At 42.0% G+C, this 20,215-nt stretch overlaps 1 protein-coding gene across 12 annotated transcripts in view; it reads left to right on the top strand.

The window, feature by feature from the left end:
- Positions 1-20,215, top strand: part of trdn (triadin) — a 147,831-nt gene that overhangs the window by 113,564 nt on the left and 14,052 nt on the right. For 10 of the 12 annotated variants that reach the window (XM_063034174.1, XM_063034112.1, XM_063034138.1 and 7 more), the window contains 2 exons: positions 9,622-9,651; positions 16,294-16,323. In XM_063034174.1, the coding sequence (XP_062890244.1) occupies positions 9,622-9,651; positions 16,294-16,323 (60 nt within the window). Of the gene's footprint in view, positions 1-9,621; positions 9,652-16,293; positions 16,324-17,135; positions 19,821-20,215 lie in introns of those variants that run through there. The other 2 variants (XM_063034162.1, XM_063034097.1) reach the window with 1 other exon arrangement.

Here is a 20,215-nt window from a genome sequence, read left to right as displayed (position 1 = left end):
CAGAACACAATTAGGCATTGCTTATTAGCTTTTTGTAAAGTTAGAAAAATCTATTCTTGAATCATTTTCAGGGTTTGCAATATTATTTATTTAAATATTATTTGCTTTAAATAATGAAGTACTGAGTAGCTTAGAGTTCAAAGTTCAAAATAAATTTATTATCTATGTGTATGCCACCATATATAGTATCTTGAAATTTATTTTTTTGCAGGCATTCACAATAGAACAAAGAAACACAATGGAATTGAGAAATAACTATACACAAAGACTGACAAACAACCAATGTGCAAAAGAAGACAAACTACTGAGATAAATAAATAAATAATACTGGGAACGTAAATTGTAGAGTACTTGAAAGTGAGTCGATAGGTTCAGGACCCTGATGGTTGAAGGGTATTAATTGTTCCTGAACCTGGTGGTGTGGGTCCGAAGGCTTCTGTACCTCCTTCCCAATGGCAGCAGTGAGAAGAACGCATCCATTTCCAACACCTCCCTCTCCTTTCTCAAATTCTCTGTCTCTATCTCTGGCAACAGCTTATCCACTGATGTCTTTTATAAACCCACTGACTCTCACAGCTACCTGGACTATACCTCTTCCTTGTAAAAATGCCATCTCCTTCTCTCAATTCCTCCACCTGTGCCACATCTGCTCTCAGGATGAGGCTTTCCTTTCAAGAACCAAGGAGATGTCCTTCTTCTTCAAGTAAAGGGGCTTTCCTTCCTCCACCTTCAACGCTGTCCTCAACTGCATCTCTTCCATTTCACACACAGCTTCCCTCACCCCATCATCCCACCACCTCTCCAAGGATAGGGATCCTCTTGTCCTCATCTAACAGCCTCCATGTCCAGCACATAATTCTCCGTAACTTCCGCCATCTCCAAAGGGATCCCACTACCACATACATAATTTCCTCCCACCCCCCACCCCCACTTTCTGCTTTCTTCTGCGATGACTTCCTTCGTGACTCCCTTGTCCATTCATCCCTCCCACTGATCTTCTTCCTGGCACTTATCCTTGCAAGCTGAACAAGTGCCACACCTGACCCCACATCTCCTCCCTCACTACCATTCAGGGCCCGAACAGTCCTTCCAGGTGAGGCGACACTACCTATGAGTCCAATGGGGACACTCCTACTGTATCCTGGTGTGGCCTCCTGTATATCGGTAAGACCAGAGGTAGATTGGGAGACTGCTTTGCTCAGCATCTATGCTCCGTCCATCAGAAAAAGTGGGATCTCTCAGTGGCCACCCATTTAAATTCCACTTCCCAATCCTATTCTGAAATGTCAGTCCATGGTCTCCTCTATTGCCACGAGGTCACACTCAGGTTGGAGGAGCAACATCCAACTTGATGGCATGGACATTGATATCTCAAACTTCCATTAATCCCCCCCTTCACATTCCCCATTCCCACTTCCCTCTCTCTACTTATCTCCTTACCTGCCCATCACCACCCTCTGGTGCTCCTCTCCCTTCTCTTCCTTCCATGGCCTTCTGTCCTCTCCTGTCAGATTTCCCCTTCTCCAGCCCTTTAGCTTTTTCACCAATTAACTTCCCAGCTCTTTACTTCACTCTTCTCCCCCTTCCAGTTTCACCCATCGCCTTCTGTTTCTTCTTCCTTTCCTCCCACATTCTTCCTCTGACTTCTCATCTTTTTTTTCCTGTCTTCATGGAGGGCCTCGGCCCGAAACATTGACTTTTTACTCATTTCCATAGATGCTGCCTGGCCTCCTGAGTTTCTCCAGCATTTTGTGTGTGTTGCATGGATTTCCAGCTTCTGGAGAATTTCTCTTGTTTGTGAGAAGAGAGCATGGCCTGGATGGTGGGGGCCCTTGTTGATGGATGCTACTTTCTTGCTCCTTGTAGTTGTGCTCAACTGTGGGGAGGGCTTTTCCTGTGACGGACTGATCTGTACCCTCTATTTTTTGTTGATGTTTCCGTTCATGGGTACTGGCTTTTCCATACCAGGCCATGATGCAACCAGTCAGGATATTCTCCGCTGTGCATGTATAGAAAATTTTCAAAGCCTTAGATGACGTGCCAAGTCTGTGCAAACTTCTAAGAAAGTAGATGTGCAGCAGTGCCTTCTTTATAATGGCACTACGTGCTGGCCCCAGGACATATCCTCTGAAATGTTATTACAATAGAAAACTATCCCTCAGGATACACTGCTGGATTTCCTCAGGGTGGTATTCTGGGCCTAAACTTCACCAATGACCTTACTTCCACTGTCAGCATCTCTGCTGATTATAGATCATTGATCAACTACACTTGCGTCTCCTTAGTAAATGAAGCAGCCTATGTGGAAGATGTAGCGAATATATAGACATGGGAAAGTACTGACCAATTCCAACATGCAATATCATTGTGGAGTTCCTCACCATCAACATCTTTGGGTTTCTGTCGAACAGAAGTTCACCCAAGCCAGCCACATAAATATGAGAGACTGAAGGTCAGATGGGCATCCTGCAATTACTGAATTATCTCCTGACATTGTAAAACCTTTTTCCCATCTGCAAGGTGGACGTGAGGTGCACAAGGGAAGACTCACAATTCAGTTAGATGAATGCATGTCCAACAATGCTCTGTTTAAACTGTACTCTATCTAACTTTATCACCTTCCAAATTTAAAACCACCATTGCGAATGTAACAGGTGCCTGGGAATGACACCATTCATACTTTCCCTTTTAAGTTACACTCTATCTTTGATCATATATCACCCTCCCTTCATTGCTACTGAGACATATAAAAAATGAATTAAACTATTAACAAATTTAAGTCATAAAAATTAAAACATAAACACATTGGCACATGATTTAAAACATTTAAGCAAACTTATTCAATTAAAATCTAAATTATTTAATGCTATTTATGTCTTCTAAAGGTATTTAACTCTTTGGAAGTTATTGAGATTGCAATCCATTCAATTCAAAAGTGTCAAGTGGCTGTTCCAGTCCAAGTTTAACTTAGCATGGCCTCAGCAGACACATTCATCATTCCGATTACTGGAAACGTTTGGCTCCATTACTGCTAGAATCCATGAGGATTCAGTGCCAGAATGCAGTCAGCAAAGTTCCACTGCCGATGGTCTTCGAATATCTGGACAGCAAAAGTGCGTACAGCAGGCTGCACTTAATCATCTATAGCATGGCATTCAATACCATCATCCTGTCAAAACTAATTAATAAGTTTTAAGACCTTGGCCACAATTCCTCCTTGTGCAATTGGATCCTCAATTTCCTCTTTTGCAGTCCCCAGACTGTTGGGATTGGCAACAACATCTCTACAATCTCCATCAGCACAGGTGCTCACAAGGCTGTGTGCTCAGGCCCCTGCTCTGCTCACTTTACACTTACGATGTGTGCCAAAGCACAGCTCCAAGGCCATATCCAATTTTGCTGGCAACACTACTGTTGTAGGCCGAATCAAAAGTGATGATGAATCAGCATATAGGAGGGAGATTGAAAATCTGGCTGAGTGGTACCACAACAGCAACCTCTTATGCAATACCAGCAAGTCTCAGGAGCTGGTTATAGACTTCAGAAGGAGGAAACCAGAGGTGTATGAGCCAGTCCTCATTGGAGGATCAGATGTGGAGAGGTCAGCAACTTTAAATTCTACAGGGTTATCATGTTGGAGGGCCAAGCACATGAGTGCGATTATGAAGAAAGCACAACAGCACTTCTACTTCCTTAGAAGTTTGCGAGGATTCAGCATGATATCTAAAACTTCGACAAACCTCTACAACTGCACAGTGGAGGGTACATTGACTGGCTGCATTACAGCCTGGTTTGGAAACACAAATGCCCTTGAAAAGAAAATCCGACAAAATGTAGTGGATATGGCCCAGTCCATCATGGGTAATGCCCTTCCCACCATTGAGCACATTGACACTGAGTGTTGTCACAGGAAAGTAGCATCCATCATCAGGGACAGCCAGCACCCAGGTCATGTTCTCTTCTTGCTGCTGACATCAGGAAGAAGGTAAGGGAGCCTCAGGACTCACACTACCAGGTTCAGGAACAGTTATTATTCCTCAACCAAAGGGGATATCTTAACTCAACTTCATTTGCCTCATCATTGAAATGTTCCCACAACCTATGGACTCATTTTCAAGGACTCTTCATCTCTAGTTCTCAATAATTATTGCTTATTTGCTATTATTATTTCTTTCTTTTTGTATTTGTGCAGTTTGTTGTCTTCTGCAAGACTGAATGCCACCATTGATGTGATCTTTCATTGATTGTTATATTGGTTTTATTGAGAGTGCCCATAAGAAAGTGAACCTCGGGTGTACACGATGACATATCTGTACTTAGATAATAAATTTACTTTGAGCTTTGAAGGATGTTCAGAGCATGCAGACAGTTTGCATTTCTCAGGAAGATTAGTGTAAGTACTACATAAATGTCCCCAGAATTTGCGGTCATCATAAGAGTATCCAATATAAATTATATAGATTCATAATGGTCTTCCAATCAAAAGATGCAAGAGACTGTGCAATATTTTTACATTCTGTTGCATGTTTTTATTTTGTTAAGATCAACATCATGCCATTCAATCTGAAGCCTGATTGCTGTGCAAAATTCATACATAAAATGCTTGTGGAACTGTGGTCTTGACCTCATGGGATGTTCTTGCAGGGAGACATCTGGTCACATTTAAGTTATTTCAGACAATGAGTAATATGTACACAACTAAAGTCCCTCCTGCAATTTTAGAACATAGAACATAGAATAGTACAGCACAGTACAGGCCCTTCAGCCCACAGTGTTGTGCCGACCCTTAAATCCTGCCTTCCATATAACCCCCCGCCTTAAATTCCTCTATATACCTGTCTAGTGGTCTCTTAAATTTCACTAGCGTATCTGCCTCCACCACTGACTCAGGCAGTGCATTCCACGCACCAACCACTCTCTGAGTAAAAAGCCTTCTTCTAATATCCCCCTTGAACTTCCCATCCCTTACCTTAAAGCCATGTCCTCTTGTATTGAACAGTGGTGCCCTGGGGAAGAGGCGCTGGCTGTCCACTCTATCTATTCCTCTTATTATCTTGTACACCTCTATCATGTCTCCTCTCATCCTCCTTCTCTCCAAAGAGTAAAGTCCTAGCTCCCTTAATCTCTGATCATAATGCATACTCCCTAAACCAGGCAGCATCCTGGTAAATCTCCTCTGTACCCTTTCCAATGCTTCCACATCCTTCTTATAGTGAAGCGACCAGAACTGGACACAGTACTCCAAGTGTGGCCTAACCAAAGTTTTATAGAGCTGCATCATTACCCCGCGACTCTTAAACTCTATCCCTTGACTTATGAAAGCTAACACTCCATAAGTTTTCTTAACTACCCTATCTACCTGTGAGGCAACTTTCAGGGATCTGTGGACACGTACCCCCAGGTCCCTCTGCTCCTCCACACTACCAAGTATCCTGCCATTTACTTTGTACTTTGCCTTGGAGTTTGTCCTTCCAAAGTGTACAACCTCACACTTCTCTGGGTTGAACTCCATCTGCCACTTCTCAGCCCACTTCTGCATCCTATCAATGTCTCTCTGTAACCTTTGACAATCCTCTACACTATCTACAACACCACCAACCTTTGTGTTGTCTGCAAACTTGCCAACCCACCCTTCCAACCCCACATCCAGGTCATTAATAAAAAATCACGAAAAGTAGAGATCCCAGAACCGATCCTTGTGGGACACCAATCCTCCAATCTGAATGTACTCCATCCACCACCACCCTCTGCCTTCTGCAGGCAAGCCAATTCTGAATCCACCTGGCCAAACTTCCCTGGATCCCATGCCTTCTGACTTTCTGAATAAGCCCACCATGTGGAACCTTGTCAAATGCCTTACTAAAATCCATATAGATCACATCCACTGCACTACCCTCATCTATATGCTTGGTCACTTCCTTAAAGAACTCCATCAGACTTGTTAGACATGATCTGCCCTTCACAAAGCCATGCTGACTGTCCCTGATCAGACCATGATTCTTCAAATGCCCATAGATCCTGTCTCTAAGAATCTTTTCCAACAGCTTTCCCACCACAGATGTAAGGCTCACTGGTCTATAATTACCCGGACTATCTCTACTACCTTTTTTGAACAAGGGGACAACATTCGCCTCCCTCCAATCCTCCGGTACCATTCTCGTGGACAACGAGGACATAAAGATCTTAGCCAGAGGCTCAGCAATCTCTTCCCTCGCCTTGTGGAGCAACCTGGGGAATATTCCATCAGGCCCCAGGGACTTATCTGTCCTAATGTAGTTTAACAACTCCAACACCTCCTCTCCCTTAATATCAACATGTTCCAGAACATCAACCTCACTCATATTGTCCTCACCATCATCAAGTTCCCTCTCATTGGTGAATACCGAAGAGAAGTATTCATTGAGGACCTCGCTCACTTCCACAGCCTCTAGGCACATCTTCCCACCTTTATCTCTAATTGGTCCTACCTTCACTCCTGTCATCCTTTTTTTTCTTCACATAATTGAAAAGTGTTTTGGGGTTTTCCTTTACCCTATTCACCAAGGCCTTCTCATGCCCCCTTCTTGCTCTTCTCAGCCCCTTCTTAAGCTCCTTTCTTGCTTCCCTATATTCCTCAATAGACCCATCTGATCCTTGCTTCCTAAACTTCATGTATGCTGCCTTCTTCCACCTGACTAGATTTTCCACCTCACTTGTCACCCATGGTTCCTTCACCCTACCATTCTTTATCTTCCTCACTGGGACAAATTTATCCCTAACATCCTGCAAGAGATCCGGAAACATCGACTACATGTCCATAATACATTTCCCTGCAAAAACATCATCCCAATTCACACCTGCAGTTCTAGTCTACTAGCCTCATAATTTGCCCTTCCCCGATTAAAAAATTTCCGGTCCTCTCTGATTCTATCCTTTTGCATGATAATGTTACAGGCCAGGGAGCGGTGGTCACTGTCCCCCAGATGCTCACCCACTGAGAGATCTGTGACCTGACTCGGTTCGTTACCTAATACTAGAACTAGTATGGCATTCCCCCTAGTCAGCCTGTTAACATACTGTGACAGGAATCCGTCCTGGACACACTTAACAAACTCTGCCTCGTCTAAACCATTGGAACTGATCAAGTGCCAATCAATATTAGGGATGTTAAAGTTACCCACGATAACAAACCTGTTATTTTTGTACCTGTCCAAAATCTGCCTCCCAATCTGCTCCTCGGTATCTCTGCTGCTAGGCAGGGGGCCTATAGAATACTCTCAATAGAGTAACTGCTCCTTTACTGTTCCTGACTTCTACCGATACTGATTTAAAAGAGGATCCTGCTACATTACCCACCCTTTCTGTAGCTGTAATAGTATCCCTGACCAGTAATGCCACCCCTCCTTCCCTTCCCCCCCCCCATCCCTTTTAAAGCACTGAAATCCAGGAATATTGAGAATCCATTCCTGCCCTGGTGCCAGCCAAGTCTCTGTAATGGCCACTACATCATAATTCCATGTATGTATCCAAGCTCTCAGTTCATCACCTTTGTTCCTGATGCTTCTTGCATTGAAGTACACACACTTTAGCCCTTCTACCTTACTACCTTTACACTGTTTATTCTGTTTCTCTTTCCTCAAAGCCTCTTTATATTTTTGATCTGGCTTTACTCCATGCACTATACTTGCAGTTCTCGCATGACCTTTATCCTCCTCCACCTCACTATCTGCTCTAACACTCTGGTTCCCCTCCCCCTGTAAATTTAGTTTAACCCCCCCGGAGCAGCACTAGCAAACTTTCCTGCAAGGATGTTAGTCCCCCTCCATCTCAGGTGCAACCCATCCTGTTGGAACAGGTCCCATCTTCCCTGGAACAAAGCCCAATTGTCCAGAAACATGAAGCCCTCCCTCCTGCACCAACTCCTTAGCCACGTATTTAGCTGCATTATCTTCCTATTTCTAGCCTCACTAGCATGTGGCACAGATAGCAATCCTGAGTTTGCAACCCTGGAGGTCCTGTCCTTCAATTTAGGAACCTAACTTCCTAAATTCTCTTTGCAGGACCTCCTCTTTCTTCCTATCCACGTCACTGGTCCCTACATGGACCATGACATCTGGCTGCTCACGCTCCCTCTTGAGAATACTGAGAACTCGATCTGAGATATCGCAGACCCTGGCACCAGGGAGGCAACAGACCATCTGGATTCTCGATCTCTCCCACAGAACCTCCTATCTGTCCCCCTAACTATCGAATCCCCCATGTTTATGAGTGTGAGATACTCGTGACGATTATCATCTGCTTTTACTTAAAGGCCACATTCCACGTTCCTATCGGGGCTACGTTGAGAAAGCCTGGCAGTGAAGTTCCACCAGCATTGTTACTGCAATCATTCCTCTTGAAGTAAAGTGCATTTTTTTAAAAAATCCACGGGGCAATGAGCTCCTCAGTCATTTGTCCCTCATGCCCACCCCCCCCACAGCCAAGGTTGTATGATATCCGCGGCTCCCTGACTCCTTGCCACAAATCTGCACCAAAGTGAGTTCAGTAAATCCAGCTGCGAATCCATTTGTATTCATCACATTTTGAGTTTTCTGAGATATAACCATGCTTGTATGTAATTTAAGGATAATCACGCCAATCAATTTAGGCATTCCAAACATCCAAAGACAGAAATAATTGATCAATTAATCAATTAATCTATTTTGTGGTGGTTGATAGTGAAGCACCTTCAATAACTCCGAAAGACTGAAGTAAAGCAAATACTGAAAGGCTTTTAATTGTAGTAAAATACGACTTCCATGCTGAGTGACTGTCCCCAGACTGAGGGGGAGGAGCAAGGTGAAATCACCTTTATTCAGGGGTCTGTGGGAGGAGCCACAGGGGCAGTCAGCAGAGGGGCGTGCCCAGACAGTTAACCCAGTTACAACATATATATGGTTTACCACAGATAGAGAAGTGTTAGGCATAATACACAAGATATTCTAATAACATCTATATTCACTTGAGAGACAGATTGGAGTTTCAACCTAGCAGCTCTCACTGAAACCTTGTTCTAGTCCAATGGACATAGCTGCTCTTCATTTCTTATTCAATTTCACTCAAAATTCAAAAATATTGATTCACATGTTAACTTTCCACATATCGTTTAACTAGTCAATGCAAGCTCTATAAGCATTGAAGCTCCGTAAGTACTGAAACCTTGAAAATTTTGTGCCAAACATAAATCTTTTGGAAGTAGAGTGCCCTGAAGTCTGTATATTATTCCTGATCATTTTTATACTCAAGTCCTCTGTTTGCAAAGCCAAACATATTACTTTAATTAATTTTAGCTTTTTGATTAACTTTAAATCTTTTACGTTCCACGGAAGCTTTGACAATTAGACTTGCTGTATGCTTTACTGTTGCCTGAAGATCCCATTTCCCAAATGTTCCATATGCCAACTTTATTCTGTTTGAAGTGAAATTTGCCCCATTCTAGTATCTTAAATTGAATTCCATAAATTATAATTTTGCAACATTATAAGTCATTTTGCTTTATATGGATGGATTTTGAAAATGTATTTAAATAAGTAATGGTCTAATTATATACTTAATTGTAATATTAAATGATGGTTATTTTTCTCTTTTTTTTATCCATTTTAGGAGTTTATCACCCCCCAGCTAAACGAAAAGGTTGGTAATCTCACTGTAAAAAAAAATATTGGTTTTATTGGTAAAATTAATCTCAATGCTTAGTGATCTGAATTCTTAGTCATTAATTACTGAAAGAAAGCCATATGTAGACATATTGAATTAGGATGGAATTGCACCAGCTGTACAAACTTAACTGTCTTCAATTTAATTTCTCAAATTTACTTGAATGCAGATTAACTAGAATAAATGTGTTTAAGTCTTGTTCAGATCTTTTCTGCAAACTGATGGTATCAGAATCAGGTTTAATATTGTTGGTATATGTTGTTAACTTTACAGCAGCAGTAAAATGCAATGCAAGATAATAGAGAAAAAAACTGTGAATTACAGTAAATGTATATAGATAAATAAATAGTGCAAAAATAGGGAATTAAAAAAGTAGCGAGGTGGGTTCAATGTCCATTCAGAAATTGGATGGCAGAGGGAAAGAAGCTGTTCCTGGATCACTGAGTGTGTGCCTTCAGGCTTCTGTACCTCCTACCTAATGGTAGCAATGAGAATAGAGTATGTCCTTTTCCATTTTTTAAATATCCTTGCATGCATATGCATTCTTTTTACAATCAGAGAACCTGGAATATTACAGCACAATACAGGCCCCTTAAGCCCATAATAACTTTATAACCTACTCCAAGATCAACCTAATCCTTCCCTCCCACAGAACCCCACATTTTCTTTCATCCATTTACTTATCTGAAAGTCTCTTAAATATCCCTAATGTATATGCATGGGGGTGGGGTGGAGATACATTTCTTCTAAAGGAAGTGCAGTGTGCTCCTTTTCTCTGCTAGCCTGTAGGTCACCCTCGGGCAAAGTGTAGCATCTGCTTAGCCCCTCAGTCAGGGTCGTGTGAAGCCATGGCAGGAGGTGGTGGATGGTTATATGAGCAGTTGATTCGTATCACATCCAGGTTATGTGACCACTAATGCCAGGCAGGCAATCTCTGAAGAGATAATGGTTGGGTGTGGATAATTTACACCTGTCTTGTAAAGACTCTGCGCAGAAGAAGGCAATGGCAAACCACTTCTGCAGAAAAAATTGCCGAGAACAGTCATGGTAATGGAAAGACCATGATCGTCCATGTCATACAACACAGCACATAACTAATGAACCAATATATCTGTCTCTAACACCACTCCTGACAGTGTGTTCCATGTGCTTACCGGTCTTTGTATAAAAAAAAACCTAACTTTGCCATCTCCCCAGATACTTCCCTGGAATTATCTTAAAATTGTGTCCTCTCCTATTAGCCATGGCTGTCCTGGGGATAAAAGACACTGACTGTTCATTGTCTCTATGCCTGGTAACATCTTATGCACCTTTAGTAAGTCACCTATCATCCTCCTTTGCACCAAAGAGAAAAATCTCATTTAATTTTGCCCTAAAACCTTCACATTGTCTGAGCAGGAAAAGATGAAATTGTATGGTTCATTTTCATTTCTGCAAGGATCCAAAAGGGATATAGATTTCAATCTAGGATGGAGGAATTGAACTCATGAATTTTATTTGTAAGAGCTGCCAGTTCATATCACACTCTACATGTAGCCTGGCTATTTTGTAGGGGAAAGAATGTTGGACATTAATACAACTTTTCTCACATTACCAACTGAAAAGAAGGACACATAATAGCATCTGGGTACAAGGAACTTGTCAAGGGCCTGGTTTGATTGCTAAAGAATCCAGATGATGCAACTATATCTAACATCATTGTGCAGTAACTGATTTTGCCCTATTCATCTGTTTCCCACACTTCCTGCAGCATAAACCAAACTAATTTTCTCTCTTCACCACTTCTAATGTAGGGCCTTTAACCTTCAATCCGACCTTAAATTTTGACAAACTTCCATAGACGTATGGTGGAGAGTATATTGACTGGTTGCATCACATCCTGGTATGGAAACACCAATGCCCATGATCGGAAAATCCAACAGAAAGTGGTGGATACAGCCCAGTCCATCACAGGAAAAGCCCTCCCCACCATTGGACACACCTACATGGAGCACTGTTGCAGAAAAGCAGCATCCATTATCAAGGATCCCCACCATCCAAGCCATGCTCTCTTTTCCCTGCTGCCGTCTTGAAGAAAGTACAGGAGCCTCAGGGCTCACATAGTCATAGTCATAGCCATAGTCATACTTTATTGATCCCGGGGGAAATTGGTTTTCTTTACAGTTGCATCATAAATAATAAATAGTAATAAACCATAAAAAAAGAGGGAGAGAGAAACCGGGGAATTATAGACCGGTTAGCCTAACGTCGGTGGTGGGGAAACTGCTGGAGTCAGTTATCAAGGATGTGATAACAGCACATTTGGAAAGCGGTGAAATGATCAGACAAAGTCAGCATGGATTTGTGAAAGGAAAATCATGTCTGACGAATCTCAGAGAATTTTTTGAGAATGTAACTAGTAGAGTGAATAGGGGAGAACCAGTGGATGTGGTATATTTGGATTTTCAAAAGGCTTTTGACAAGGTCCCACACAGGAGATTAGTGTGCAAACTTAAAGCACACGGTATTGGGGGTAAGGTATTGGTGTGGGTGGAGAATTGGTTAGCAGACAGGAAGCAAAGAGTGGGAATAAACAGGACCTTTTCAGAATGGCAGGCGGTGACTAGTGGGGTACCGCAAGGCTCAGTGCTGGGACCCCAGTTGTTTACAATATATATTAATGACTTGGATGAGGGAATTAAATGCAGCCTCCAAGTTTGCGGATGACACGAAGCTGGGTGGCAGTGTTAGCAGTGAGGAGGATGCTGAGAGGATGCAGGGTGACTTGGATAGGTTGGGTGAGTGGGCAAACTCATGGCAGATGCAATTTAATGTGGATAAATGTGAAGTTATCCACTTTGGTGGCAAAAATAGGAAAACAGATTATTATCTGAATCGTGGCCGATTAGGAAAAGGGGAGGTGCAACGAGACCTGGGTGTCATTATACACCAGTCATTGAAAGTGGGCATGCAGGTACAGCAGGCGGTGAAAAAGGCGAATGGTATGCTGGCATTTATAGCGAGAGGATTCGAGTACAGGAGCAGGGAGGTACTACTGCAGTTGTACAAGGCCTTGGTGAGACCACACCTGGAGTATTGTGTGCAGTTTTGGTCCCCTAATCTGAGGAAAGACATCTTTGCCATAGAGGGAGTACAAAGGAGGTTCACCAGATTGATTCCTGGGATGGCAGGACTTTCATATGAAGAAAGACTGGATGAACTGGGCTTGTACTCGTTGGAATTTAGAAGATTGAGGGGGGATCTGATTGAAACGTATAAGATCCTAAAGGGATTGGACAGGCTAGATGCAGGAAGATTGTTCCCGATGTTGGGGAAGTCCAGAACGAGGGGTCACAGTTTGAGGATAGAGGGGAAGCCTTTTAGGACCGAGATTAGGAAAAACTTCTTCACACAGAGAGTGGTGAATCTGTGGAATTCTCTGCCACAGGAAACTGTTGAGGCCAGTTCATTGGCTATGTTTAAGAGGGAGTTAGATATGGCCCTTGTGGCTACAGGGGTCAGGGGGTATGGAGGGAAGGCTGGGGCGGGGTTCTGAGTTGGATGATCAGCCATGATCATAATAAATGGCGGTGCAGGCTCGAAGGGCCGAATGGCCTACTCCTGCACCTATTTTCTATGTTTCTATGTTTCTATAAATAGTTAAATAGTAAAAAGTAAATTATGACGGGAAATAAGTCCAGGACCAGCCCATTGGCTCAGGGTGTCTGACCCTCCAAGGGAGGAGTTGTAAAGTTTGATGGCCACAGGCAGGAATGACTTCCTATGACGCTCTGTTTTGCATCTCGGTGGAATGAGTCTCTGGCTGAATGTACTCCTGTGCTCAACCAGTCCATTATGTAGTGGATGGGAGACATTGACCAAGATGGCATGCAACTTGGACAGCATCCTCTTTTCAGACACCACCGTGAGAGAGTCCAGTTCCATCCCCACAACATCACTGGCCTTACGAATGAGTTTGTTGATTCTGTTGGTGTCTGCTACCCTCAGCCTGCTGCCCCAGCACACAACAGCAAACATGATAGCACTGGCCACTACAGACTTGTAGAACATCCTCAGCATCGTCCAGCAGATGTTAAAGGACCTCACACCACCGGGTTCAGGAAGTTACAACCCTCAACCATCATGCTCTTGAACCAGTGGAGATAACATCACTCAACTTCACTTGCCCCATCCCAGACCGGTTCCCACAACCTATGGACTCACTTTCAAGGACTCTTCATCTCATGTTCTGAATATTTATTGCTTATTTATTTATTATTATTTCTTTTATTTTTCTCTTGTCCTTGCACCACTTGTTGCCTTTTGCACATCGGTTGTTTGTCTGTCCTGTTGGGTGCCATTTGTCATTGATTCTTTTATGTTTGTTAGATTTACTGACTATAATTACTTAGCATTTGAATGGAATTCATCAGAAAGCATTTGGCCATCTTTGGGAATTATATTTCCAAAGTTAGTTCATTAGTTCTTGAATGAGGATTTCCTGCTCCCAATTATTTTTTGTTACCTTACGTTTCCCAGGATAAATAATTCCATGAAGATAACTGCTTTGGGAATTAATTTAAATCTGGTATATATTTTGTTATAAATAAATAGTGGAATGTTATTGATTTTATTGAGAGCAAGTAAATGTTTTGTTTTGACATATCTGGAGGAAGACTATAACTGCATGAGATTTGCAGAGGTTTGGAAAATTCAACCATAGGAATTCTGAAATAGGTTTAAATATACCAGAACAAAATTGCTTGCCAACATAAACCAGTATTTCTGACATTCCTAGTTCTAATGATGAGTCATGGACCCTGAATGTTGACTGCTTGCTTCTCTTTCATAGATGCTGCCTAATTGACTGGCTTATATCAGCATTTTTTGTTTTGGTTTCAAATTTCCAACATCTGAAATTGGAAAGAAAAATCTATATACTATATAGCAGCATAGAAACATGGAAAATATTATCTTGCTATCTTGACAATTGTACTCTACAAGAACTCTCTCTTATGAGTTGAACTGTGATTATTTTTCATTGGACTGGAAAATACGTGCTGGGGTCTTTGAAAAGCATTAAGTTAGATAAGTCGCTGAGACCAGATGAGATATACCTCAGGCTACTGTGGGAAGTGAGGAAGGAGATTCTGAGCTTCTTGCAATGATCCATGATCCAATAGGGACGGGAGAAATACCGGAGGATGAGAGGGTTGCAAATGTTGTTCCTTTGTTCAAGAAAGGTAGAAATAACCCAGGAAATTATAGACCAGCGAGTCTAACTTCAGTGGTGGGAAATTTGTTGGACAAAATCCTGAGAGGCAAGATTTAGGAGCATTTGGAGAGACATAATCTGATTAGGGGTAGTCAGCATGGTTTTGTCAAGGGCAGGCCATGCATTTCAAGCCTGATGGAATTCTTTGAGGATTTAACAAAATACATTGATGAAGGTAGAGCAGTGGATGGTGAGTATACGGATTTCAGTAAGGTATTTGATAAGGTTCTCCATGCAGGCTCCTTCAGAAAGTAATGAGGCATTGGATCCAAGGAGACCTTGCTGTGTGCATCCAGAATTGGCTTGCTCACAGAAGCCAAAGGGTGGTTGTGGATGGTTTGTATTCTGCAAGGAGGGTGGTGGCCAGTGGTGTTCTGCAGGGATCCATTCTGGGACCCCTCCTCTTTGTGATTTTTATAAATGACCTGGATGAAGAAGTAGAAGGGTTGGATAGTAAGTTTGCTGATGACACAAAGGTTGGGGGTGTTGTGGATAGTCTGGAAGGTTGTCAGAGGTTACAGCAGGACATCGATAGGATGCAGAACTGGACTGAGAAGTGGCAGATGGACTTCAACCCAGATAAGTGTGAACTAGTTCAATTTGGAAGGTCAAATTTGAAGACAGAATATAATATTAATGGTAAGACTCTTGGCGGTGTGGAGGATCAGTGAGATCTTGGCATCTGAGTCCATAGGAAACACAAAGCTACTGCACAGGTTGCCGGTGTTGTTAAGAGGGCTTATGGTGTGTTGACATTCATTAATCATGGGATTGAGTTCAAGATCTGTGAGGTAATTTTACAACTATGTAAGATCTTGGTCGGACCCCACTTGGAGTACTGTGTTCAGTTCTGGTCACCTCACTACAGGAAGTATGTGGAAACTATAGAGAGAGAGTGCAGGGGAGATTTACAAGGATGTTGCCTGGATTGGAGGGTGTTCCTTATGAGAACAGGTTGAGTGAACTTGGCCTTTTCTCCTTGGAGTGACAGAGGATGAGAAGTGAACTGATAGAGGTGTATAAGATGATGAGAGGCATAGTTTTAAGGTGCTTGGTACCGAGGGGATGTCAGGGATAAGATTTTCACACAGACAGTGGTGGGTGCGTGGAATATGCCACTGGCGGCTGTGGCGGAAGTGGATACAATAGGGTCTTTTAAGAGTCTCTTAGGTAGGTACATGGAACTTAGGAAATTAGAGGGCTATGTGGTAGGGAAATTCTAGGTAGTTTCTAGAGAAGGTTACATGGTCGGCACAACATTGTGGGCCGAAGGGCCTGTAATGTGCTGTAGATTTCCATGTTCTAGGACCACCTTCTGGAAATGTCATTTCAAAAAAAAACAACAATCTTTTTGTTTTCTCCAGGTGAAATTCATCTTCCATCTAAAAGAAAAGGTTAGTGATTTTTCATCTTTAATATTGTACAATGAAAATTTTTTTAATAGATATTGCCAACCTGAAACTAAAATATCATTGTAATTATTCTGAGTGCCTCAATCGTATTCAGTAGTTTGTAGGATTCTGGTTTTGTTGACTTTATAGTTGTCCTGTTTTGGCTGTCAATGATTAAAAAATATTTAAATTATATATTTTGTATAAAATTGTGCTTATGTGTATATGAGGTATATAGTAATAATTCAGCTTTCTCAATTATGTGTTACTACAGAACTACTTAGAATGCAGTTATCTTCTTATATGCAGAAGTTTCAGCATTTTTGCTCTTCAGATTTAAAGTATTTCAAAATTCACTCTATATCTCCTGGGCCTTTCAATTTCCAAATTGCCGATTTGCAATTGAACAGTGAAAGGGATCTCATATTTGATTGTCTATTAGTCAGCAGAGGATCTACAACTGAATATTTTCCATGAAACAATGTAGATAAATAACTTCTGCAATTGGCACTGATTTAATTCCGTTTGAGCAACAGAGCATTTTTGAACGTTTCTTCTTCTGTGAAGTACCTGCATTTAAGCCTGATATTGATCATTTTCATAAGATCAATAAGTTCTACAATTGATGATACAATTTAGCATTATTTTACTAAAAATAAAGACTTATTTGGATTTGTTATTTTACATTACTTGTAGAAGTATAGAAAGTGACTATTTCAAAGGAGCTTCATTTTTTTACTCTTGTTATTTAATGCAGTATTATGAATTTACCAATTTGCTATAAAACTAACTTTATTTGATTGGCTGTACTGCAGTAAACCACTTTATTTCCATTGAATCACAAACAAGAGACAATCTGCAGATGCGGGAAATCCAAGCAACACACACAAAATTCTGGAGGAATTCAGCATGTTAGGCGGCATCTATGGAAGAGGGTACAGTCAACGTTTCGGGTTGAGGCCCCTCAGCAAGGCTTCTAGCATTTTGTGTGTATTGTTCTTTCCACTGAATGAACAAAAGAGATGGTTGTTGACTTCAGGAGGACATGGGACGACCACTCTCCGCTGAACATCGACAACTCCTCCATAGAGATCGTTAAGAGCACCAAATTTCTTGGTGTTCACTTGGCGGAGAATCTCACCTGGTCCCTCAACACAAGCTCCATAGCAAAGAAAGCCCAGCAGTGTCTGTACTTTCTACGAAGGCTGAGAAAAGTCCATCTCCCATCCCCTATCCTCACCACATTCTACAGAGGTTGTATTGAGAGCATCCTGAGCAGCTGCATCACTGCCTGGTTCGGAAATTGCACCATCTCGGATCGCAAGGCCCTGCAGTGAATAGTGAGAAGATTATCGGGGTCTCTCTTCCTGCCATTACAGACATTTACACTACACGCTGCATCCGTAAAGCAAACAGCATTATGAAGGACTCCACGCATCTCTCATACAAACTCTTCTCCCTCCTGCCATCTGGCAAAAGACACCAAGGTATTCAGGCTCTCACAACCAGACTATGTAACAGTTTCTTCCTCCAATTCATCAGATTCCTCAATACCCAGAGCCTGGACTGACACCAAACTACTGCCCTCTACTGTGCCTATTGTCTTGCTTATTATTTGTTGTAATGCCTGCACTGTTTTGTGCACTTTATGCAGTCCTGGGTTGGTCTGTAGTCTAGTGTAGTTTTTGTGTTGTTTTACGTAGTTCAGTGTAGTTTTTATATTGCTTCATGTAGCATCATGGTCCTGAAAAACGTTCTCTCATTTTTACTGTGTACTGCACCAGCAGTTATGGTCGAAATGACAATAAAAAGTGACTTGACTTGACTTGACTTGTAATATGTATCAGAGAGTCTGCTTTGTAAGTGTGTTAAGTAATTTTATCTATTCTTATAGAGTAACATTGAGCTATACACACAGTGGCAACTTTATTAGGTATCTCATATCTCTTAAAGTAGCCATTATGTGTATGTTCATAGTCTTCTGCTCCTGTAGCCCATCCACTTCAAAGTTCAAAATGTTGTGTGTGTTCAGCCATGCTCTTCTGCACAGCAGTTGTAATGCGTGGTTATTTGAGTTACGGTGGTTTTCCAGACTGCTGCCCCAGTCTGGCTATTCTCCTCTGACCTGTCTCATTAACAAAGCATTTTTACCCACAGAAATGCCACTCTTTGGATATGTTTTTTCGTTTTACACACCATTCTCTGTAAACCCTAGAGCCGGCTGTGTGTGACAATCCCAGAAGATCAGTAATTTCTGAGAGAATCAAACCACCCCGTTTTCCACCAATAATCATTGCATGGTCAAAGTCACTTAGATGGCATTTCTTCCCCTTTCTGATGTTTGGTCTGATCAACAACCGGATCTCTTGACCACACCCGCATGTTTTTATGCATTGAGCTGCTGCCAGATGACTAGCTGATTGGATATTTTCATTAACAAGCAGGCGTATAGGTGTTCCTATTAAGGTGGCCATTGAGTGTATTTTTAATATTACTCCAGAAGAGAGTTTTGAACAAACTGAGGTGGGCAATTCACGAGTAAATAGCAAATGTTCATTCCACTTAACAACGAAATTAACTCAATTTTTGAATGATTAAAGAACTCAGTACTGGTGCTGGTTGATCACCTAGTCAAGCAGTATCATTTCAGCTGTAAATGTAACATCTGCTCGACACTATGGGTGATCGCCCAGATATATAACTAACTATCCAATTACAGACCCTAACGTACTGCCAATCATCAGTCCTCCTATTGCGGGACAATCTGATCTCCCATGTCACAATACTCAGCTTCAGGTCTGAGTGCAGTTTGATTCAGTTGTGAATGTGCAATAAGTATTCTATGGTATGAATTAGTTATCCTTCAGCATCAAGTAGAGAGTAACACCAAGGTGTTTGATCATATCTGAGCTGAGAAGAAATTGACACAGGCCAGAAGATACAAGGATACCTGAAAAAAAATTTAAAATATGTTGTGAGTTGCAGGGGATTAATCATTCCAGCCCCAGGACATAATTGCAAGAGTTTCTCAAGGAGAATTCTTGTTTGGCTATCCTGATCTCAAATCAAATTAAGTTTGATTATCATTCAAATTATACATAGCTGAATGAGACAACGTTCTTCTGGGGCCAAGGTGTAAAAAATTCAAAATAGCAAGCAAACATTCAAAAATAGTGAGTAACATAATGCAAAATAGTGAGCAAAGAAGCATATTCATTTGAAAAAAAACATATACTGGTCCTGAGTGACAACGTCCAGCAATCGATAGTATGTTCTCCCGGCAATGTACAGACACATGCAATACAGCCTGTTATTCCACTGCTTGAAAGTGGGAGGGCGGCACTGACAGGAGATGCCAGGCCCCAGTCGAGCTTGGACGCCATGCTGTAAACACTTCCGCGACTCTCACCTGGTCTGTAGCAACAGGCAAGGCCGAGACTTGAGGCCTAGTCAAGTCAGGTCAAGTCACTTCTTATTGTCATTTCGACCATAACTGCTGGTACAGTACACAGTAAAAACGAGACAACGTTTTTCAGGACCATGGTGCTACATGAAACAATACAAAAACTACACAGAACTATGTAAAACAACACAAAAATCACACTAGACTACAGACCTACCCAGGACTGCATAAAGTGCACAAAACAGTGCAATATCCCTGCTACAACCGAGGCTACATAGCTCCCATGTCGTCTGTTCCATCACCATTCAAGGGTAACAGGCCTGTGGCAACTTACATTATCACTGTCCAACAGTCACAAGTGAAATGTACGAGACAATCTCCCACAGTTATACTGTACCAACTTTGATGCTGCTGAGTCGCAGGAAGCAACAAGATCTCCAGCTAGGTCAGCTCCTTCGAACTGAAACCAGCTCCTCCAACGCTCCGAATGGC

Source organism: Mobula hypostoma, chromosome 2 (assembly GCF_963921235.1).
Source record: "Mobula hypostoma chromosome 2, sMobHyp1.1, whole genome shotgun sequence".
Lineage (NCBI taxonomy): Eukaryota > Metazoa > Chordata > Chondrichthyes > Myliobatiformes > Myliobatidae > Mobula > Mobula hypostoma.
Note: the sequence above shows the minus strand (reverse complement) of the source record. Positions and strands in the feature narration are given on the sequence as shown.